This window comes from Gorilla gorilla, chromosome 8, assembly GCF_029281585.2.
Source record: "Gorilla gorilla gorilla isolate KB3781 chromosome 8, NHGRI_mGorGor1-v2.1_pri, whole genome shotgun sequence".
NCBI lineage: Eukaryota > Metazoa > Chordata > Mammalia > Primates > Hominidae > Gorilla > Gorilla gorilla.
The window spans coordinates 55,836,107-55,860,443 of NC_073232.2; the positions used below are offsets into that span (position 1 = coordinate 55,836,107).

The 24,337-nt window shown below is 44.2% G+C and overlaps 1 protein-coding gene across 1 annotated transcript in view; it reads left to right on the forward strand.

Moving 5' to 3' along the window:
- The first annotated feature begins 1,151 nt into the window (after window positions 1-1,151).
- CCDC6 (coiled-coil domain containing 6) overlaps window positions 1,152-24,337 on the forward strand; it is a 118,350-nt gene continuing 95,164 nt past the window's right edge. The window contains exon 1 of the mRNA XM_019035333.4: window positions 1,152-2,072. Within this exon, the coding sequence (XP_018890878.1) occupies window positions 1,770-2,072 (303 nt within the window). The 5' untranslated portion in view covers window positions 1,152-1,769. The remainder of the gene's footprint in view (window positions 2,073-24,337) is intronic.

Below are 24,337 nucleotides of genomic sequence, written 5' to 3' on the forward strand. Positions count from 1 at the left end.
CTCAAGAGCAAAGCCAAGCATTTCCTCCCTCCTGCTATACAAACAGTGACAGAGTTCAGAAGCCCTCTAGCACTAAGCTAAAAAATACCTGGGAGAAACTGGGGTTTAGTTGCTGTTGGCATTTAAGCTGTTTGCTAAAAGCAGCCATCTTGGTGAAAGATGATGTCATTTGGAACACTTGGTGTTTTCGAGTTTATTCTGAGGTGCCAGTTTCCAAGAGCCATTGAATCACCGTTTAATCATGAGATCAAATGTAGGTTTAAAGATAATGAGGGAGTGGGAATAAGAATCATTCTTCTTTCTTCCTAACACTTTAGAAATCTTTCAGAAAGTTCAACCCAACAGAAAAAGAAATTACACTTTTTTTTTTCTATTTTCTATTACCATGTGTTTGTTCTAATGTTAACTAAGCGTGGGTAATAAAACTAGTCTGGTCAGTTTCACTTTCCAATTTTTATACATAAGTGAAAGCTGTTTTGTGTCAACAGGGCAAAGTGTTTAGAATCATCTCACCTGCTGGGCCAATTTCCTGCAAGCCTTTCTTTGGGAAGAGGAAGGGGGAATAAAAGTTTTTGATTTTTAATTTCTTAAACTACAAAGCTAGAACCATGAATTAGACCGCATTACAGTAATTACTGTTTTATTTTTACATGCTAAAGTGTTCTAGGAGTGAGCAAGAGGATAGCAAAGACGGGTGATGTTGCACTCCCACTCAATCATTACTATTTGTATAGCATAATGTTATGTCCGCAGTTACTTTGGAAAATTGGCACTTAAAGAGGTGTTTCAATCTTCTACTAAAAGTGTTTCGCTTTCCTTTTTTTTTTCTTCATTAGGTAAATGTTACTGTCTTAATACTACTACGTGACATGTGCTGGAAATGTTTGCAAAATGCAAAGACAAAAAAAAAAAAACAGTTGCACCTTGTTTAAACAATTGAGCGCAGTGTGGTTTATGAGGTTATTAAAGGAGATGTGTGTCTCTCCTGCAAATTCTTTCTTAACAAGGTTAACCTGTGGCTGCTGTTGTTTCATCCTCCTCGGCCTCTTGTAGAGGAACTTTGTTCTCTTAGGTTTATCCAAGCCTTCCTAGTCAAAAACACCTTGCTTTTGAGAATATAAAACTGCGTGTATGTGTGAAACAGATAGAGGGAGACACGCGCACACACAGTCGGCGGAAGATGGGGCCACAACACGGTAGAGGATGGGTGCCGGAGCCCGGCTGACCTTTCCACGTGTCCCCGGCACCTGCGAGGCTGGTGGGGCATCAGGTTTCCTTTTTCTCGGGGCGGGCGCGAGCCCGGAAGAGGCTGGGCGGCCGTGGGCTTAGATCAGGGGGCTCGGAGGCCCTCCCTTGGAACACGTGTGGCTGGCGAGCTGGTGGTGCGGGGGCAGTCCTTGGCTTTCCCGCACCCGCAGTGCCTGCGCGTTCCCAGCCCGCCCGTGGTCACCAGACGGCGGCGGGCGGGTCCCGGAGCTTTCAGCCAGCTTTGCTGGGCGGCCTAGGGAGCGCGCCCAGCCCGGCTGGAGCGAGCCCCAGTGCAATACTGCCCAAGCCCGGGCGGGGTCTCTGTTCTCTGGCAGAGGAGGTCCCTTGGCAGCGGGAAGCGCCCTCTCTTTCTCTCGCCGCCGCTCCGAGTCTGCGCCCTGGTGCCAGGCGCTCAGCTCGGCGCTCCCCTGTGCTCGCCCGGCGCCCACTCATTCGCAGCCCGGCCTTCGTCGCCGCCGCCTCCCTGCTGCTCCTCCTCCTTTCCCCAGCCCGCCGCGGCCATGGCGGACAGCGCCAGCGAGAGCGACACGGACGGGGCGGGGGGCAACAGCAGCAGCTCGGCCGCCATGCAGTCGTCCTGCTCGTCGACCTCGGGCGGCGGCGGTGGCGGCGGGGGAGGCGGCGGCGGTGGGAAGTCGGGGGGCATTGTCATCTCGCCGTTCCGCCTGGAGGAGCTCACCAACCGCCTGGCCTCGCTGCAGCAAGAGAACAAGGTGCTGAAGATAGAGCTGGAGACCTACAAACTGAAGTGCAAGGCACTGCAGGAGGAGAACCGCGACCTGCGCAAAGCCAGCGTGACCATCGTGAGTGCCCCCCGGGGACGCGCCGCAGCGCCGACCTCCGCCCGCCCCGGGAGGGGCTGCACCGGAATCCAGCCACCCCCCAGTCTTCCCCAGATTCCCGGGGACCCTCTGAGAGCACACTCCCTGCGGGGACCTGCTGGCCTCCGGGAGGAGAGGGAGGTATCCCTTCGGGGCCACGCGGGTCTGTCCTCCTCGGGGGGCTGAGGACCCTTGCGCGGTGCGGGGGAAGGCTGCTGTGGCAACCATTCATGGTCCCTTTTGGCCTCTGGAGAGGAGGCCCCTCCGGGGCTGGGCTGGAGGCTGGCGGCGTGGCTGGGGGGCGGGGTAGGACTTTTTTCAGCCCTAGCATGTTTGAGGGGTGCGTCCAGAATCTGGGGAACCCCAGTCCTGGAAGAGGGAGGAAGCTGGGATCTCTTACTGGGGCCTGGCTCGGAGTGTGGGGGTTCGCAGCTGGACTGGGCACTAAGCTGGCATCTGGACTGCGCTAGCTGGATCGCCCGGGGAGGGGGCGGGAGAGAGTGGCCGGGAATCCGGGAAGTGGAGTTTTCTGGCCGGGATCGAGAGGGAAGGGCGGGTACGGCGCTAATGCTCCCACCTCTGTTGGAAGCTCTTTGCTTTGGGTTGGGAGGGTGGACGGTTTACAGCGAGGAGAGTGCAGCATCCACGTCTGGACAGGGCTGGGGCCGAAACCAGGGGAAGGGTAGTGACTGTGACTCCCTGGCTGAGCCAGAGGTACGTGTGTTTGCTTCATTCGTGGAGTGGTTAGAAGTATCTTGCTTCTGAGTCTAGATACTGGAGAACAGGCCATCTCTTCTGTTTCTACCTGTCCCCTGGAGGCTGCCCAGAAAAGGGTAAGCTTGGGGTCTGTAGGTCTCTCTCCTGGTGTGGCAGGCGTTTAGAAAGGCCCCTATAGCAGTGATGAGGCGAAACGTAACTAGAAAAAGTACACTGTGTACTCTCACCTATCATGCCTCCCAGCTCACCACATCATTAACATGCAGGATCCCCACGCAGACAACTGTATTCAAATCAAAAGTTCCCCAGCCAGAAGCAGAGAATAAGATGTCAAGAAATCAAGGGGGATAAATGGCCATAGCTGCTGCAAAATAGCGGATTAGGCTGAACTTTGAAATGAAGAAAAAGGGATGAATTTGGGGATAGAGGGTCACACCTTGGAAATGGAGCAAGTTTAGGATGCCCCTTGTGCCAGGAAATAGCCTTCGGTGGAGGAGCCTGTGTGTATGTGTGCGCACGCGTGTGTACACCCCCAGTGCTGGCTCATACATGAGAACTAGATGGCATTCTTAATTTGTGTAGAAAGCAAGTTGCAAGTTAAGTGTGATCAGTAGCCTAAATAGCAGTTGATTGTAAAAAGAAACTTTTCATGCTCAAATCCAATTTTGGAGAATGGAATTGGAGCAACTTTCATGTGAGATGGTAAAGTTCTTGAAGTGCCCTTTTGGTAGGAAGGGGGGGGGGGGCGGGGAATTTGCAGAGGCAGCCACTTCCAAGCCTCCTATGCAGCTTTCTTGGCTGACAGAGATGTCTTTGCTGAGTGGGGGTTAAGAAGAGAGGGAAGTTGTTGGAGGCAGTTTAAGGTTTGAGTTAGTAAATGAGAGGGTTAGTCTCTTGGAGATTGTGAGCCATGGAAAGTAGTAAGACTTGCATGAAGCAAAATAGCCTTTTGCATGCAGTGGGCAATTCAGGCTGGTTTTGTTTGGGAGGGAGGAATGAGGGATGCAGAGACTATGAAAGGGTTATCTGTTTGACACTTAGACCGTATTATAACTAGGTTTGTAAATTGTGCTTAAACATGTTGGCTTTGCAGGAACAAATGTGTTCATTCCCGGTGTTTAAGATCAGAGGCCTTCTGAGTACTTGGCTAGAAGAGCGTATAAGGTGGTGGCTTTCTTTCTTAGCACTTACCCTTAACTAACACTGACATCCAACCGAATATACTTTGTGAAATGTCGTGTGGTGTTAATGAGTAAAGTTAAAATTGTTTTAGATGACACTGCACAAGTACCAGAAGCCTCTCAGTTCTTCTTTAATCTCTGACTAATATATTCAGGGAGACACATAAAATAAGTGCTTGTGGTTCGCCTGGTTTCCGAATACTTGGCAGTTGTTACTAAGGAGCTGAATGATAAATGCAGAAAAGAAATTCCTTCAAGATTTTGCAGGTTTTGTTAACTGACCTAGGATCCAGATTCTGTGGTGGTACGTTTGACCTCTCAGGTATGTAATGTGGGAGGAGAAATTTATGTGACTCCATGAAATGGGCCTGTGAATGTAGAGAGTCCATTGAACAACACTTAAGTAGTTTATGTCAAGGTTAAGCTGTACAATCCCTGACATCGCTGACTTAAGCATTACCCTTGCTAGTGGCAGTCTAGGAAGTTTCTGATAATTAAGTGAAGGCCTTGTTAGATTTTTCACTATTTTAGTTAATTTGAAGGGAAGATGGTACCATAATTCTGGTAATTGCCTTCCTGGCTCTTTTTAGTTCTAATTATGATATTAACGTTCATGTCCTTGGGCACTAAAGGTGATTGTGGCCTTCTTTTTCCTTGAGCAAGTTCAGGAAGACACATTGCCTTTTTGCCACACCCTAGGGAAGAGACGGGCTTTTTTTTTCCCCCGACTTGTTTTGTTTTTTAATAGACTTTATTTTTTTAGAGCACTTTTATCTTCACGTAACACTGAACATAAAGTACAGAGATTTCCCACGTAACCCCTGCCTTCACACAGGCACAGCCTCCTCCACCATCAACATCGTTCATCATAGTGGTCCATTTGTTATAGTCAGTGAACCTACGTTGATACATCATTATCACCCAAAGTCTAGAGTTTACTTGGTCTTGTATATTCTATGAGTTTAGACAAATGTATAATGACATGTGTCCACCATTATAGTATTACGCAGAGTTTTTCTGCCCTGGAAGTCTTCCACGCTCTGTTCATCTTTCCCTCCCTGCAAACTCCTGGCAACCACTGATTTTTTTACTCTCTCCTTAGTTTTGCCTTTCCCAGAATGTCATATAGTTGGAATCATACAGTATGCAGACTTTTCACTTAGTAAATGCATTTAAGTTTCTTCCATGTTCCCCAACTCCTATGTCTTGTTTTCTGTTCAGAGTTAAATAGTATTTCATTGTTTGGATGTATCATAATTTATCTGTTCACCTCCTGAAGGGCATCTTGGCTGTTTCCACCTTTTGGCAATTATGAATAAAGCTGCTGGAAATATTCATATGAAGGGTTTTGTCTGGAAAGATATCAGTTCATTTGGGTAAATTCCAAAGAGCATGATTGCTGAATTATATGGTAAGAGTATGTTTAATTTTATAAGAAATTGCTAAACTGTCTTCCAAAGTGACTGCATCGTTTTTCATTCCCACCAACAATGAATAAGAGTTGCTTTGGCGGGGCCGGGCGCAGTGGCTCATGCCTGTAATCCCAGCACTTTGGGGGAGGCCAAGGCAGGCGGATCACCTCAGGTCAAGAGTTCGAGACCAGCCTGGCCAACATGGTGAAACCCCATCTCTACTGAAAAAAATACAGAAAAATTAGCTGGGGGTGGTGTTGCATGCCTGTAATCCCAGCCTCTTTGGAGGCTGAGGCAGGAGAATGGCGTGAACCCAGGAGGTGGAGGTTGCAGTGAGCCAATGTCGCACCACTGCACTCCAGCCTGGGCGACAGAGCCAGACTTCGTCTCAGAAAAAAAAAAAAAAAAAGAGTTACTGTTGCTCACCAACATTTGCTGTTGTCAGTGTTCTAGATTTTGACCATTCCAATACGTGTATAGTAATATCTCTGTTATGCGCTTTTTAAAGCCAAGTCCAAAGGCTAATAGAAGCTCTTAACCAATGGTCTCTTCTGGTATGTAAGCGGCTATTCTGGTCAAACTACCCATTTAATGAACGACTAGTTTCATGGGCCTGTGTTCTCAGTATCTGTATAATAGCAGTAAACATCATCTGTGGGAGAGAATCAACAGTAAGCAGTCTTTCAGTCGTGTCCACAAGCGCCCAGTGCACCTGTGAGTTATAGCCTGCCCTAGGCCATTTTATTTGGGGCTTAAAAGTGGAATAGAATATTTTGAGTGATTATTCAATTTTCCCCATTAAGTCAGCAGGGGAATCAGGCTACTGATTACAGATCATAATTTCTTTTTTTTTGGAGTAGGGGAAATAAACAAATGCATAGTCACCTTTTTGAGTAGCTTTTGTATGTTAGGCCAGATCTGTTGGTTTGTCTTATGAGTGAGAATGTGATTGTGGATTGTATGATTCAGTGTAGTGAGGGTTATTGCAGGGTGGTGGTCTTAGGGGTGGTGATCTTAGGGAGCGTGAGGAAATGCAATTGTGGGCAGTAATTGGATGGCTTCAAAGTTCTCAACTAGTTGCTGGCATTCTCCGTGTATAAGCAGGGCCTCAGGTGGTTCTCTAGGGTGTGTACCTCTTCCAGGCAGTTTCAGACCTTTGGTATGTGTTTGGTTTGGAAATCAAGGCCTATAATAAATCACTGGTATTTAAGTGTCTCTCTGACTGTAAAATTAATCCTTTATTGTAGAAGTTAAGGGAAATACAGAAGTACAAGGTGTTTTGAAGTTATAATAGAAAAATATGTTGGTCTGGCATGATTAGAAAACCTGGCTATTTTAAACATCAACAGTGTAATGGTTTCATTAACCAATAAAATCTGCCATATAGTTGATGTTGTATATTTTGGATTATTTACTCTGGAAGTCTAATATGTTATTTTCAATTTTTAAGACTTTTGTCAGACTCTGAAGCTACAAATCGATATTGCCTTTATAAATGTGACGATGAGAGTGTGATGTCTTTTTTCCCCGTTTAGAAAAGTATTTCTTAGATTCTTATGGAAACACACAACTTTAGACACAACTTTGAGGAAAATATGACCTCACAGTTAGGTCTAACTGTACACAAGTCTTCTTAAAGAGGCCATTCTCCTATTTCTTCAGCATTTACGAGTTTTTCACATTTGTAAGTATCTTCTATGTGTTTCATATACTCTATTTGTACTTAATTTTAAAAAACCTTTTTTTTTTTTTTTTTTTGTGACAGCTTTATTACCCAGACTGGAGTGCAGTGGTGTGATCTCAGTTCACTGCAACCTCTGCCCCCCAGGTTCAAGTGATTCTCATGCCTCAGCCTCCCTACTAGCTGGGACTACAGGCATGCGCCACCATGCCCACCTAGTTTTGTATTTTTAGTGGAGGTGGTGTTTACCATGTTGTCCAGGCTGGTCTCGGAACTCCTGGCCTAAAGTGATCCACCCACCTCTGCCTCCCAAAGTGCTAGGATTACAGGTGTGAGCTACCACGCCCAGCCAAAAGCTGAAATTTTAAAGGTCATGACAGTCTTTTACAGTGCTTCCTATTTGCTAGAGATGGGGAATCATTAGAGAATTCACAGTATCTGGTTTGTGGTGACTCTTGTTCAGGACCAGAGAGGCTGGTCTACAGCAAAAATTGAAGGTAGCCATTGCTTGCTTAAACATATTGAATGACTCCCCATTGTCCTTGGATCCAGGTGAACCTTCTAGTGGTTTACCAGGCTCTGCATGATTGGAATGCCCTGCTTGCTTCACAGCCACACCTCTTACATGCGTTTAGCCCAGTGTGCATTCTCTAAGCTCTCACATCACTCCTTTACTACTAGCACCCAGAACTTCAGTAGATTTCCTCTGGCTCCTCAATGGTGCCGCTCGTCCCCTTAAATGTTCTTCTGTATTCCTCCCCTCTTTTCTACCTTGTCAGTTGAAAGAGACTGTACTGCCTTCTCCACCTGAACCCCTTCCTGGTATGCCCTGATACTTCCTCTTTGTCAGCCACACACCGGGGTATGCACCTGCTACCAGCTACCAGGGTATGCACCTACTTCCGTGGTTCCATAGACACCCCCCCCCCCCCCCCCCCGTCACTGACACTCGACTATCGATATCTTTCCCAGTTCGTGTGTAAATTTCTTTGGGGGCAGAATTTGCCTTGTTCATCACATTCCTGAGTGCTTGGCATGCGAGAAACACCCAGAAATTTGTTGAGCTGGCTCCAGAGGCACGGGTATGTATGTACTTGTTTCTTTCTGTGATGAAGGTGCCAACACTCTCTCTGGGACCTTGTCTTCATAGAGCCACTCCCCTGCCACAACAGCAAACACTTTCTTTACCATAGTTGATGAAACAGACCAGATATGTGAATGGATGCATTGTATACTTTGGGGGACCATTGCAGTCAGTGTGCCCTTGCCTTCTAGCTTTGGGTGATGTGGGCTACCTTGCAGCATACACCTGGGTGTTCCTGATAACATTATATCTGAAAGGGGACAAAGTATTTTCAGGTTCTCCTTTCTAAGTGTTTCTGAGCAAGGCTTGGCGGAAAAAGTAGCCCCATTGGAAGTGTTCAGATTTGCTGCCTTGGTTTTGGTGATGGTGGCAGATCATTCCAGGTGTTTCCTATGGCTCTTTAATGTTGAAATGCATCACTGGGAAACAACTCTGGCCCATTGCAGGGGGATGCAGTAATGCAAATAAATACTGGTGACCTGTAGCAGTGATGGGGGAAGCATCTGAAAACAGGGTAGGGGGATTGTTGAATTCTTATGTCTGCTGTGTCTTGCAGAGACACAAGTGTCACCACAGTGTATTTGTGTGTGTGTGTTTTCCTTAAATCATGCCTTGCCGAAATAATTGTGTTTACACTTCAAAATGTTAATCCAAACTACTGAACTGCAGTCAGGCTGAGTAAGGAATAATGGTAATCTTTTCTGTCCTCTCTGCATACTTTTTTTCCTTAGTGGGTAGGTGTTGCTTTTTGTTTTCAATCACATTGTGGTTGTTTTCAGGTATATTGAATTGTCAAAGTTGGCAGAGTAAATGTTCACAGGTTCAATATGTTCCTGCTTGGTGATGGTTGCAATTTTCTTGACAGAGGAACTAATCCTCTGGAAAGTATTTTTAATTGTGAGGATCTTGGGGTGGTGTTAACTTGCAGATTCTTCCTACTTCTCCAAGGCTGTCAAATTTTCTTATCTTTTATGGCTGTGAAATGCACAGCTGTGAAGTTTATTCCAACCCTGATACCAGTAAATTGCAAAGGTCACTTTGTGTAGGTTCTCTCTTTAGGGATAAGTATTCTTTAAAAAAAGGGTTAACAATATGATTGATGGTCATTTAGAATTAACCCTCCCCTTTACTTATTGGTTCCTAGATCAGACATATGGAGTGCAATTTAATGATTATAGTTCATTACAATACTCATTTGTTTTTTGCTGGGAGATTTTTCTGGTCTCCCCTCTCTGCCCCCACCTTTGTTTCTTCAGTAAGGTACAAAATGGCATGTAATAAATAAAATAAATATAGCCTCAAAGAAGCAGGATTCAGCTGTCAAGTGCTTATAATACTGTGTGCTGGATACAAATATCCAAAAGGAATGTTAGGGCTCTCCCGGTAGCATAGCGAGGATTGCACTTGACTTTCATTCAGCCTGGCCCTGGCCTGGTGCTGTAGGGAATACAGAGCAGAGGGAAACAGCCTTTCTCTCCAGCCTTGGGGATTGTGCAGTGCAGAAGGGACCAACACACACATGGACGCAGGAAGGGAAGCTTAGGCCGACTCCTGTAGGGGTTCCCAGGGAGGGGAATTTTACCTTCCAGCTTCCAAAATGAAGTTCATCTATCTCTGTGAATATCTTTAAGGGTAACAAGTTATCACATTCATTCACAGTTTAATTAGCTTGTAGTTTATTATGTAAGGCAGAGATGGGGAGAGCTGTTGCTCAATTTATGCTGAGGTGGCACTGGGAGGCTTTTGGTTTGTTTTTAATTTTTGTTTTTATGTGATGATGATTGAAAAGAAATGTCATTGATATTTCAATTTCATAATCTGCATCTGTCAGTACGTGGAAATTATCTAGGTGGTTTTTTTCCCTCTATTCCTGTTTCTTTCATGGAATAATGGTGGATGGGCGGAATTTCTCAGGTTTTTAATCCGAAACTGTCTGAAAGCAAAGACTTCTTGCAGTAAAATTAGAGGTACTATTTTATAGGAAATTTTGAATTCTAGTTTTTTACAAAAGCAGTGCTGATTGATGGGCTAATCTTCCATGCATCTGTTCCAGATCAATCCAGCCTTGCGGTGCCAGGTGTGTGTCCAAAGTGATCTGGGTAATACCCACCAGGGCATCTCAGGGCACTGAGGATCAAATGAGGCCACTTGGTACTGCAGAGCAGAGTTGGGATGTTCAGCCAGGCATAGGTCATCATTCAGAAAGTTTTCCATAGGAGGAAGGACGAGAGTAAAAGAATGAAAGCAGCAGGGATTATGGGTGACCTAAAGAAAATTCTTAGAAATCTAGTTATCTGTGTTAAACACTTCACCTGTTGCATCTATAAGTGAACAGTTTGAGTCTTTTGTGCTGTCTGCTTGTTGAGATTGAATTAGAGAGGCTAAAAGGGACAGATTTGAGAGAAAAATAATTATACCTGGAGTTTCATATAGATAACTTTTCAACTCATGAAATTACTTGTATGCAAGCTTGACTTTTTAAAAATTTTCCTAATAGGCCAGGTGTGATGGCTCACTCCTGTAATCCCAGCACTTTGGGGAGGCCGAGGCGGGTGGATCACCTGAGGTTGGGAGTTTGAGACCAGCCTGACCAACATGGAGAAACCCCTTCTCTACTAAAAATACAAAAAATTAGCTGGGCATGGTGGTTCATGCCTGTAATCCCAGCTACTCGGGAGGCTGAGGCAGGAGAATCGCTTGAACCTGGGAGGTGGAGGTTGCGGTGAGCCGAGATTGCACCATTTTACTCCAGCCTGGGCAACAGGAGTGAAACTCCATCTCAAAAAAAAAAAAAAAAAATTATCTTAATATACCAACTCAAGTGATAACTTTTATTCTACTGAGAGATGTTTTTTGTGGGGTGGAGTTCTTCACTAGACCAGAGTTTATCTAAACAAAGACATCTGTTGAGTCAAAACATCGTGTCTTCACTTCATTTAGTAGCCCTACTAATCTTTGAGGAAAAAATTGACTAGGTGATTTTATTGTTTTTATTAACCAAAGAGTACTTTTTTAAGTGTATTCTCCATAAAGTAGAGTTAGACTTCTTCAGGTTCAAATCACTACCTGGTAAGGGTTTATGTCCCTTGGAAAGTATATTAACTGTTTTATGCCATTTTGAGCCTTGCATGCATGGAGTTTATATTGTGAAATACCTTAGGTACCCAGAGAAGAGTACCAGTGACTTTTTTTGCATTTTTTTTTGTGATAAAAACATATACAACATATAATTCACCATTTTAACCATTTGTAAGTATACAATTCAGTGGCTTTAAGTACATTCACAGTGTTTTGCAACCATAACCATTATCCATCTCCAGAACTTTTCATCATCCCAAATGGAAACTCTGTACCCATTAAACAATAACACCCATTTTTTTTTTCTCCCTGGTAAACCTCTATTCCTAGTGACTTAATTTTTTTTGTTTGTTTGTTTTTGTTCTTTTTTTTTTTTTTTTTAAAGAAAGACTTACTCTGGTCTACAAAAGCTGCTAGCTGCTTTTTACTGTCCTGGTCTTGAAGTTATAAATTTGGACCTTAAGTGTTGATGTCTTATTTTAACTTAAGTTTGTACTGCCTGTTAGCTGTCCCATATATGGTTCTTTTCTGTCACTCAGCAAATGTGCAGTGCCCTAGCCCTATGCCCAGCTCTGGGCTTGGTGCCAGTAAGCACCCAGATGTGGAGATGCTGGATGAGGGAATAACCCATGGCAAGAGCTTGTCCTCCAGGAGGGAAGGGTCATTCCCCCATATCTTCCCCCCAACACTTCACAGATCATGGTTGCTTTTTATTTTTTATTTTTAATGAAATGTATGCATTTAATTTCCTTGATAGCATTTGGAATAAACTGTAATTTTATTTTTTAAATTACTTACTTTTATACTCACAGGTACAGTTTATTACAGGGAAAGGATGCAGGTTAAAATCAGTCAAGGGAAAAAGCATATAGGGCAGAGTCCAGGAACGTTTTTCATTGTGGAGCTTCTAGTTATCCTCTCCCCGTGGAGTGTGCACAACATTACTTTCCTGGCAACAACGTGTGACAGTACACATGGAGTATTGCCAACCAGAGAAGTTCGGCCAAGCCTTGGGCTGCAGAATTTTTACTGGGGCTCATCACGTAGACATGGTCGACTATCCACAGGGCAGATCTCAGTTTCCAGGCCCTGAGTAGGCTGTGCTGATACCACATGGCCTAAAGCGCTCAGGCTGAATCACACTGTTAGGCTTTCCAGTGTGATCCAACGCCCTCAGGTAAACAAAGACACTCTTATCAGGCATGACCTTCCAAAGGGTTAGAAATTGCCTCCAGAACGTCAAGGACTAAAGCCAGACCTCTTCTGGGGCAAGGTAAACCAGAGTTTTAAAAGGTTTGAAGGAAAAAGAAAGCTTACAGAATTTTTATTCACCACCATTGTCCCACTTCCACATCTTTTTGTGTTGCTGTGATAACAGTGGATGATCCAGTGCTTACTATGGGTTAGGCACTGTTGGAAGGGGTTTGCATATATCCTGTCATTTAATCCTCACCACAGTCCTATACGATCAGTACTACTGTTTATCCATAGCCATAAGCCTACAAATTTAGGCCCAGAAAGCTTGTATCACTTGCCTGAGGTCCCATGACTATCAGATGGGACTGGGATTTGAGCCAGGTCTGACCTCAGAGCTTCTACAGTCTGTGGGAAGATGGCATATAAATTAATTTAGGGACAGGCCTTTTTGTTTGGTCGGTTTTCTTTGAGACAGGGTCTCACTCTGTCACACAGGCTGCAATGCAGTGGTGCCATCATTGTTCACTACAGCCTCGACCTCTTGAGCTCAGGTGATCCTCCCACCTCAGCTTCCAGAGTAGCTGGGACTGCAGATGTGTGCCACCACTCCTGGGTCACTATTATTATTTTTTTTATAGAGGCTCTTACTATGTTGCCCAGGCTAGTCTTGAACTCCTGGGCTCAAGCCGTCCTTTCACCTTGGCCTCCCAAAGTGCTGGGATTACAGGCATAAGATACCATGCACAGCCCAGGGACAGTTTTATCTTCATCTCATGGGCATTTTCCTATTAGAAGTTCCTATACAGTTCTGTTTAGTTAGGATAGTCAGGGCTGCTCCTTTGCCACAGCAAATTCCCAGGATGCTGGGCCTAAGGGAGTGTTGCCAGGGTAGCAAACTCCGTCTTGGAAAAGAAATAACACTAGAGAAGGGTTCCTTCATCGCATGGGGGACAGTCTGTGCTCCCCTTCCTGGCTCAGTTGCCCTCCAGTTGGGCCTTGGTCTACTCCACTCCTGCACCCTGTTCAGCTACCCCAGGATATTACCACCTCTTCACATGGCATAGCCTTATGGATTCCCCCCCGCCCCTCCCCATCCCAGTCTGGAATCAGTTTCTTCCTTTGCATTTATGTTACAATCTCTACTTAAAAATAGTCTGACTAGCACAGTACAAGTGGGTTTTTTTACTTTTTTTTGACAAACATGAGTGTCTGCTGTATGCCAGGCAGTGTGCCTGTATATAACAACTGGGATGATTTTGTGCTGGTGGCATTGGTGGGCCCCTGATTCAATCCAGGAGTGGAGGCAGAGTTAGAGAGCGCAGGCTCTGGAATGAGGAGATTTCTTAGTCACGATCTAAAGGATAAATTGAAGTTAATTTGAAAGAAGTAGGGGCTGAGTAATGGTTGGACAAGGCACTCCTCCCACACCCAGGCAGAACCTGAATGCCGAGAAAAATGAGGATGGGAGGAGAGCAGTGCCCAGCTGGGCAACTCTGGGCTGTGTGCCTGGATTCCCTTCAGGAGCTCACTACAGAAGGGCGGGGGAACAGTAAGAGCATTTCTGCCTCTTGGAAATCCACTCTGGCTACTTAGTGCAGACATTTATTTGTGTCTTTTTAATGAAATATTTGAAGGCAGGTATCTTGTTATTTATCGTTAGTAGGATGACTTGTCTTATTCCATGGTAACAGTTGCCACATATTGCAGTCTTGTGGTGTTTCTGGGTACAGTTCTCAACCCTTTACCGTTAGGGACTCATTGACTCCTCAGGACAACCCTTCGTGATCTCAGTGTCACAGATGAAAGACATGAGGCACAGGGAGTCCCAGCAACCCCTTGACGATCGCAGTAAGCAGCAGAGCAGGGGATTGAACACAGCAGTTGGACGGTACCTTGCATGGTGACTGCCATGTAAAGACCCTACCATTTGAAGGGTCATTTGTGTTTTCCATAACCTTAACACAGCTGTTCAATAAAGTTTGTGGAATAGATTTTGGGAACTGCTCACTTTTCTTTGTAAAGCCTTCGGTGGAGAACCATAACTTACTTTAAAGTATACAGACTTTGAATGCACAAATTTATCAAACAGTGCTCATTGTATGTATATATGTGTGTATGTATGTATGTATGTATGTATGTATGTGTGTATTTGTTTGTTTGAGACAAAGTCTCACTCTTTCACCCGGGCTGGAGTGCAGTGGGGTGATCTTGGCCCACTGCAGGCTCTGCCTCCTGGGCTTAAAGCGATCTTCCCACCTCAGCCTCCTGAATTGCTGAGACCACAGGTGTGCACCACCATGCCCAGCTATTTGTTTCTTGAATTTTTTTTGTAGAGACATGGTTTCACATCGTTGCCCAGGCTGATCTCCAGCTCCCAGGCTCAAGCGATACTCCCACCTTAGCTTCCCAAAGTGCTGGGATTATAGGCATAAGCCACCATACCCGGCTGCTCAGTGAATTTAAAAATGAAATCACTGGTGTAACCACCACCCTGCTTAGGATACATGCAATTGTCAACACCCCTGAAACTGTCATGTGCTCTGTTCCAGTCAGTATCCCCCCCACAAAAAGTAACCCTGTTCTGATTTATCTCAATATATTTAATAGATTTGTTTTGCTAGTGTTTGAACTTCATATAAATGGAATGATACAGAATGTATTTTGTGTGTCTGGATTCTTTGATTATCCTAGTTCCTTCACTAATATTAAACAGTATCCATGCAGTGCATATAGTGGTAGTTATTTTTTATTGCTGTGCAATGGTCTGCATAAGTATCTGTGAAATTATTTTCAGTTTTAGAGTCAGCTTCCTGGGCGGCCCCACCCCCTTCCCTCAGTATTGGTGCTGGGCAGCGGGATGACGTGAAAGGAGTGTGACACAGCAGAGGATATTCAGGCCCTACAGGACTTAAGTGCTTATTAATTAGGTTTTGGCTACCCTACTAGCTAAGTTGTATTGCATTTAGGGCCTTTGAGCCTTGGTTACTTACCTGATGAGAGACTGTAGAGTTAACACAAATCTTGCTCCCATCCCACAGTTAATGAAGATCAAATGAGATTGATACACAGAGGAAAGTTTTGGGGTAATGTGTGAGTTATTCCTATAGAAAATGATATTAACTATTATTAGTACTTCCCCACCCCCTTCTATTGTCCTTCAAAATACATTTCAAAATCAGTCCTGCTCTAGATAATCCTATAAGATTATGATAGAAAAATAACCTCTTGAAAGCTGAGCGGGGGTGGTTGAGGCAGCACCAAGCTCCCCGTGCACCGCAGGTTGGGGAGCCTCGCAACCTGGCTTCTAACGACACATGTTTCTCTGGTGCTTGGGGATGCCTGGGAACTGAGCGGGTTTCCAAGGGTTTGGTGAGCCAGGATTATACCAGTCTGTGTGGCTGTGTAAAAGTAACAGGACTGCAGGAGGTAAACACACTTCCTAAAAGATCTGGGTTTTTTCCCTATAGGTCGGTTACAGAGCTCTTTCCATTGTGTTTTTTGAAAAAGTACACGTTTTCTGACTTTAGTACTATCGGCAGACAGAAGACTGTCAAAACTGGCCTCTCTGATAGAGACTTTTGACCCTCTTTCATGGGGGTACGGGTTCTAGAAGGTGGACTTTGATGGGCAACGCCCTAGTGCCACTTCTCCTTAGCTGCTGGTTTAAAGAACAGAAACCAAAACATGAATCTTTGAAATGGACTGACTTTGCAGGATTGCAGTAGCCAAATGATGGAAGGACAACCCCTGGTGATGGGCCAGGGTGGTCTGTGGGAGGCAGTAGTTTTCTCTGCCAAGGACTCCTCAAGTGACCTCTTTTCTTTGTTGCCTCTGGGTTGCTTTCTAGCCTGGGGACTGTTTGAAGATTGAGGAGCATGCTTTTCTCCAAACTACTATTAATATTTTGGTTGTATTGACTTTGGGGATGGTAAGAGAGGGCAAGGAGGCTATTTTATCTGATTGAGGAACTCTGCTTGCATTGTAAATAAACAAGTTAAAGTAAGCTCAAGACTGCCCTTCCCTCTTTTGCTGTTGTCTATCCATCAGAGTTGTGGGGGCTCTAGCCAAAACTATTGGAGCCTTTTGGTTTCTCTGCCTCCCTCTCCGCTACTTGTCTGAACACCTTCTTGTTGAACTCTTTTTCAGGTAAGGAAGATTAGTGCTAATGACAGTCATCCCTTCCGTGGTTGGTTCTTACTTGGCCCAGAGCCTTGTAGCTCTGGGTGATTGCTGCCTGACAGTGATGTGTAAAGGGAACCGGGATTCACTTGTTAGGCCACAAATGAAAACCGGTAGGCTTTACTGCTTTCCATAAGTACAGTGTATTCTTTCCCCAGTTCTCAAAGTCTTCTATAGGTTCTATTGCTTTTGTTTTTATGCTTCTTTACTTTATGTGTTGCAGATTAGCATTCTCTATTAGGCTGTGTGAATTTTCCCTCCTTTCAATTTTATTCATTAACTGCTTTCTGATTTTCCCACCCCAGGGTGCTTTGGCTTGACTTGGAATAACGGAAGCACTTGGAAACCAAGTAGGATTACCAGTTAGCAAGTAAAAATGCAGGGTGCACAACTGTATTTCAATTGGAAATAAACAATGAATTATTTTTTAGTATACATATGTCCCACATGTTGCATGGCACCTATATATACTAGAAAATTATTTGTTGTTGATCTGAAATTCGAATTTAACTGGGCCTCCTGTGTTTTATTTGATAGTCCTAAAACCTAGAGGACCTGTGTTTAAAAATCTGTTTGCCCTATCGCAAGGACAGAAAACCAAACACCGCATGTTCTCACTCATAGGTGGGAATTGAACAATGAGAGAACACTTGAACACAGGGTAGGGAACACCACACACCGGGGCCTGTCGTGGGGTGGGGGGAGGAGGGAGGGATAGCATTAGGAGATATACCTAATGTAAATGACGAGTTAACGGGTGCAGCACACCAACATGGCACATGTATACATATGTAACAAACCTGCACGTTGTGCACATGTACCCTAGAACTTAAAGTATAATAATAAAAAGAAAATAAAAATAAATAAATAAATAAAAAAGAAAAAAAACAAAAATCTGTTTGCCCCTTCCTTGCTGTGTGAACCTGGGGCAATTTAGCTAACCTCTAAGCCATCTTGCCCTCTTCTCTAAAAAGCGATCATAGTATCTTAGCTCTCCAGTTTTGGGGATAAATGATGTGACTTAGGAAAGCTCTCAGGGTGCATTCAGCACAGTTCTTCCTTTTCCTTCTCAATTCAATGATTATAGATTTGCTTCTTGCCCATTTCTTCCCTTTTCTGTTTTCTTCCCCCACAAACCTGAGATCAGGTTGCTGTCTGAGAAGAAGCCGACGCAGCATCCCCTCCTTTGCAGCATCCCCTCCTTTGCAGCATCCCCCCTTTGCAGCATCCCCTCCTTTGCAGCATCCCCTCCTTTACAGCATCCCCCCTTTGCAGCATCCCCTCCTTTGCAGCATCCCCTCCTTTGCAGCATCCCCTCCTTTGCAGCATCCTCTCCTTTGCAGCATCCCCTCCTTTGCAGCATCCCCTCCTTTTGCGGGGCTCTTTGGAGTCTTCTCAGGATGGTGCCTCCACTTCTTCCTCAGCGGCTCTCAGTTTGCTTTCACAGTTCCTGTTCTTCCACACCAGCTTCCTAGTCTCCTCCTCTCTGAAAGCCATCGTTGACTGGATGTCTCAGGTATCTGCCTTTACTTGGCCACATGTTATGAAACTCCTTGTTTTATGTCTCCTTTCCTCGCCAGCCTGCAGTGGTACTGGGAGAACTGGGCCTATCTACGCCTTGCCTTCTCTGCGGGACGAGACATCAGTCATGTCTTTCTTGACGAGCCTCAGCTTCCTGAGAGAAGTGTGTTTAGAATTTAGGGTTTGCAGAAGGGCAGCTTGCATTTGGCCCCCAGGTGAGGGGTTTGGCTCTAGAGTTGTGAAAACAAACCATGTGGAGTTGAGAGGGAAGAATGTAATTCAGAGATTGGTCATCCCAGTGGTAGAGTTGCTGAGAAGCTGAAGTGGGGTGGGTGATGAGACAACCCAGGGATAAGCAGGAGCAGAACGCTGCTCCCACAACCCCTCTGGAGGATAAAGGGAGGAGGTAGTGCCATCAGAGCCCAGGGGCTGCGGTCACCAAGAAGTTGGAACCCCCCTGGGCCTTGAGATGTGGGCACTGCCCAAGTTGGAGAAAGGGGAGAAATACCCTGAGTTCTCCCTTCCATCCTCCCATCTCTTGCTAGTGCCTCTTATTGGCTGAATCTCACTGGCGTACTTTGGAAACTGGGAGATGGAGCCTGCAGAGGTCACCTGTACCTTGCAGAGCAGGAGAGAAGGGCAGTGAGGCATCTTGGGCCAGACAGACCCAGGGCTGGCCCAGGAAGAAATGAATGAATATGGAACTGACTGTGTTTGGCCTGGGCAGCTGTTGAGTACTTTGTGGACAGCAGAAGGTTGGAAGACTCAAAGGTTTTTATTCCCTCAGGAAAACATGAATAAAAGGCATTCCAGGGAGAAGGATCAGCATGGATGAAGGCATGGCAGCTTGAAATAGCAGGCTGACTTGTAGTATCCCATGCAGCCCAGAATGGCTGGATTGATATTTGAGGTCTTTCCTATCCATCTTCCTCCTGCCTCAGAAGCCCCTCCCATAGAATGCTTTCTCATGTGTCCCTGTTGTCATTTGTCATTTATGGCTGATGCACATTTTCCTGCAGGGAATGCCAGATAGGAAGCTCTGCACCTGAATATCTTCCAGGCCAGCTGCTTCTGACACAGAGCATGTACCATGTAGCCAGTGGGGAGCATCTTGGGATGCCTCAATAGCCCTAAAAAGGAATTCATGGGCAGTGCCAGTCAGTTTTGATGGGTGAAGCATGCGTGGGTCCCCTGATATTCAAGGGCCCCAGCTCTGATGAGGATGTTGATACCCTGGGAGGAGAAATGGCTGCCCATGTTAGTGACTTAGAGGCCTTATCTCATGGCCCTGCTTGTCTGGCATGCAATCAGACTGTGAGAATACTTTTCTCATGTTTCCCTGCTGTGAAATTTATTTTTATGATGATAGTGGATTTTGTTTAAGCTTATTTTATTATGGAAATTTTCAAGCATATACGAAAGTAGAGTGAATCCACAAACCACCAGCTTCACCGATTATTGACACATAGTCTTAAAATGCTTTCACCATAAATGGTTCAGTTTGCCTCTCTGATAAGGACTTTATAACCACCATACCATTATCATACCAGACAAAATTAGCAATTTTTCCCCTGGCAAATTAGTGTTTGAAAGGTAAACATCACAGGCTTTTCTGTGATCAAAGGTATTATCCTTGTCTCCCCTCTGCTATTAAGCCCTGTGCCCTTAGGCTGCTGGCCCCAGCTCTAACCTTCCTCCCTAAAGCTGTTGACCACAGGCTTGGAGACCTTTTACCTGCTGCCCTGTTTCCTGGTCCCCAGCTTCTGAGCATCCCAGTTTTGCTGGTTCTGCCCTCAGTAGGTATGCAGACTGGCTTCCCAGCCCCCATGATGAAGCAGCAGAAAGTTTAGGTCACCACTTCACCTGTGTGAAGCAGACCTGGCTTATGTGGTTTTACTATAAGGAAATCTGAAGTGAGGCATCCTGTGCAGCCAGCCTTCCCTGGAAGCTTCTAGCTGAGAAATGTCTGAGCATCTGTGGGGAGTCATGCCCTCGGAAGATGGACTGGCATCTATGGCTTCCAGAAAGTCTGGCGCGGTGCTATGTGTGAAGCCACTCAGGGCTGGAGAGCACCAGACAGGAAGCTGTGGGCAGTATGTGCAGACACGTTTTCTGGACAGGTAGAATAACAAGCAGTCTTTGCCCAGAATCTCCAGCTCTGAAATCTGCAGCTTGAGCAGCATCTATGGAGTGGTTTCAGCTAAATTATTTCATTTGAGTCTCACGGCAAGTCTGTGGGAGTAGGTAGTGTGTACCTCCTTAGAAAATAAAGGATCTGGGGCTTAGGTGAAATGCTGTTAAATTATTGGCCAGGGAACAGTGCTGGTAAATGGGACAGTTGGCATTTCCAGGGAGGTGGCCTCACACCCAGGCTAGGGTTCTTTCTCCTCTGTTAGCTCCTTGGCAGAGGAGGAGGTTAAAAAAATGGTCTGATAGTTCAGCACTTACAAGCAAAGGGCATTCAATTCCAAAATTTCTAAGAAATTCCAGTGTCGCTTTTGACCCAGCAACAAAAATTGGGAACCGCTAGTCTATACATTTGTGAGTACATATGATATTTCCTCTGAGATTTGAAATAATGCCCCATTTAAAAAATATTTTTAATTGAATTTTTTTGACTAGGAAGGACATCACTTGGTATTTGGTCCCCTTCCCTTTAACACAAAAGGTGGCGTATATGATATTATATTCTGTTCTGCCCCTCCCCCTGCCATTTAATTATATTTTGGAGACTTCTCTTTTTTTTTTTTTTTTTTAACAGTTGCATGGTAAGCCATTGTGTGGGTATCTCTTACCATTGTGCATTTAATTTGTTTTCAGTCTTTTGTCTCAAAATGTCACCGTCACCTTGAACGTAGGTCATTTTGTATGTGGGTGAGTGTATCAGAGGGGATAATTCCTAGCCACTCTCTTCAACCATTTCCTTATGTTGACTCAATCATTGTATCAGTCCTATGAAGTAGCCAGTAGCATAATATCCTTGTTTTACAGACAGGAAACTGAGGCTCAGAGAGGGTTGGGTGACTTGCCTAAAGTCATACCCCAGAGAGTAGGAGAGCCAGAATTGACACCTAGCTAAGCAAGCTGATTCTAGGGAATTCCCTCACTTTTTGATGCTGCCTTTCTGGGTAAATTCACAGAAGTGACATTGTTGTGTCGATTGCCCTATATATGTGTAATTCGAATAGATGTTGCTTGTACAATTTACACTTCCATTAGTAGGATCTGAGAGATATGTGGCCCCATACTGCACTGTCAGAGGGTTTTCTCAAACTGGATTTTGGTAGTCTGGTAAATGGACAGTGACATATTAGTACAGTCTTTGCATTTCTCTCAAGGGGGTGGATAAGCATCATTTCTCGTGTTTATAAGAGCCATTTGTATTCTTTTTCTGTACCTGCCTAGTTGATATCCTTTCTTGTTTGTCTTTGGGGACCTTGGTCTTTCTCTTACCCATTTTTCTTAGAACTCTATATATTACAATGACTTGCTCTTTTTTTTCAATTTTGAGTTGCAAAAAAATTTCCCACCTGTCAATTGTCTTTTGACTTGGCTTTTGGTGTTTTTTGGCCACAGTGAAAATTTTTATTTTTATGGTTTCTTGATGTCATTTATAATCTACAGGAAATATTGCTAACATTTTATGGTAAAACCTTTCTGTATATTTACTTCTTTGGAAAAAAGTAGGACAGACTGCTTTTGTGTTTTTGTTTAAATGACAGTGCATTTAAGACAGATTCAGAAGAGTGCATAGAAGTAGTGATGCCAGATATTCTTTTAAATTGCATAAACAATTGAACTCACAACTGCACATTAGATACATCTCCTGGTGCCTTTTTTCCTCATCCTTGTCTGTATAACACTTTATATTTCATATAAGATCTTGAATTAGGATAATTTCCTCTGACTAGTTGATCAATTACTGAATTGTTTATTTTGGATACTATTATTGTAGCCTCCTTCTTCCTCCAGAAGCTGCTGCTTAAATGGATTCAAGTGTAATTGGCATTATTTTTCTATCCTGGTCCGTTTCAGGCTATGTTTATCTGGTGGTTTTATTTTACTCTGCAGTATTTTCCATTTCCCCTGCTTAAAGATAGATTTAAAGCTGCAGACCTTAAATGTAATCTTCTTTCATATTGGCCGGTCTTCTTTGTTCATCTCACAGATATTACAAATAACGTATATATTGCAAACCTTTGTTCATTCTGCTAATATTTCTGAGGTTATTCTGTATATAAGGCTGTTGTATGCATTGTGCTAAGAGGTTTTGAGACAGTTCCTGCCTCTGGCAGCTGACATTCTAGTTGGGGGGGCGGGGCGGGGTTGGAAATAGACATCAGACAACTGATTTCACAGTTATAGAATTGAAACTGTGATAAATCCTTCAAAAGATGTGTTTCTCGGAGGATATGATGGGGGGAACCAGACCAGTTTAAGGCAGCCAACGGAGCTTCCCTGAAGTGACATGTAGGCTGCAATCCCCTGTATATTTTAGAGTTAACCATGAAGAGAATTGGTAAAAAAATGTTCTGGGCCCAGGGAAGAGGCTATGCAAAAAATCCTGAAAGCGACAGAAGTGCAGGGCAGGTTTGAGGAACTGAGAGACGAGTTGTGGTCAGAGTGAGATCGGGATGTGGCCTGAAGCTGGAAGTAGGTGGGGCCGGGTCTGATAGGGCTCTCAGTCCTGAATCTTGAATTGGACCTGCATTAGACCACTCTTGAATTAGACTTGAATTATTCCTTGAATTTAATTCAAGGGGTAAGGTTGGCATATGTGCTTTTAAATTAGGAGTAGGTTTTTAAATTCGGGGGACCATGCCAGTCTAGAACTTTCTTTAGTTGAATAAATTTGACCTGCAAAAATGGTACTTTAATCCATTCTCTTACAGTTTTTCATTAGGATGTGTTTTTGCCAACAGCCTTTGTGTTTTAAAATCTAGATGTGGCAAAATAATTTACTGCTTGTTAAGCAAACCTCCTGACATGGCTGGGGTATTGAAAAAAGAATGAAGATGGAAGGATTGTAGATATAACAAATGTATCCAAACTAGATTTCGCTCTTTCTTTCCCTGATTCACACTTATTCTCTGTCCTTTCTTTCCTTTTCTCCTTTTCTTTTCTTCCTTCCTTCCTTCCTTTCTTTCCTTTCTTTCCTTTCTTTCTGTTGTTGTTGTTGTTGTTGTTACGGAGTCTCGCTCTGTCACCCAGGCTGGAGTGCAGTGGCACGATCTCAACTCACTGCAACCTCTGTCTCCCGGGTTCAAGCAGTTCTCCTGCCTCAGCCTCCCAAGTAGCTGGGACTACAGGCGCGTGTCACCATGCCTGGCTAATTTTTGTATTTTTAGTAGAGATGGGGTTTCACCATGTTGGCCAGGCTGGTCTCAAATTCCTGACTTCAAGTGATCTGCCCGCCTTGGCCTCCCAAAGTGCTGGGATTATAGGCATGACCCACTGCACCGGGCCACCTTATGCCTTAAGTGTTTTTCTGGATACATATTATGCAAATACAAGTGTGTGCCTATATTGTCCTCTTAAAAGGATACCCAGAAATGGGAGCACATTGTACATGCTGTTCTATATCTTGATTTTTTTTTTCCTACTTTACACATCTCATGAGTTTTATCCCCATCACTGGGTATAGAATTGCCCCATTCTTTTCAAGGGCTTGCTGTAAAGTATTCTGGGAAATGGGAGCACTCTCTTTAACTCTTCCTCTGTTGATTGTTTTCAGTCTCTTTCTTTCTATAAAGCAAGTTACAGGAAACATTCTTTTAAAAATTTTTTTAACAAGTCTTAGCAATGGTTTTTATTATCTGTAGGATAATCTAGGAGTAGAATTACCAGTTTTTAGAGTATGTGCTTTTGAAATTTTGTTTGTATTCACTTGGGCAGCAGTAAGTCATCTTTTGCTTATTGTCATCGCTCTCTCGACCTGAAATCCTTTCTTTTTATATTCTTGCCTTCTTTTTTTGGTCCTGTAGCAGGGAACATCTTATTTTTTTGTTTGTTTTGAAGGGGTTGCTTTTACTTAGAACAAATTGCCATGTTACTTACCTTTATTTTTTTCCTGAAACTTAGTCAACTTTCTTAACATTAAACTCCTCTTTTGCTTAATTGGCTTAGAAGTGAGAGAACAAAGAAAATATGGCTTTTAGTACCAAATGCTTCTCTTAGTAAGAATCTACAGATTGGTT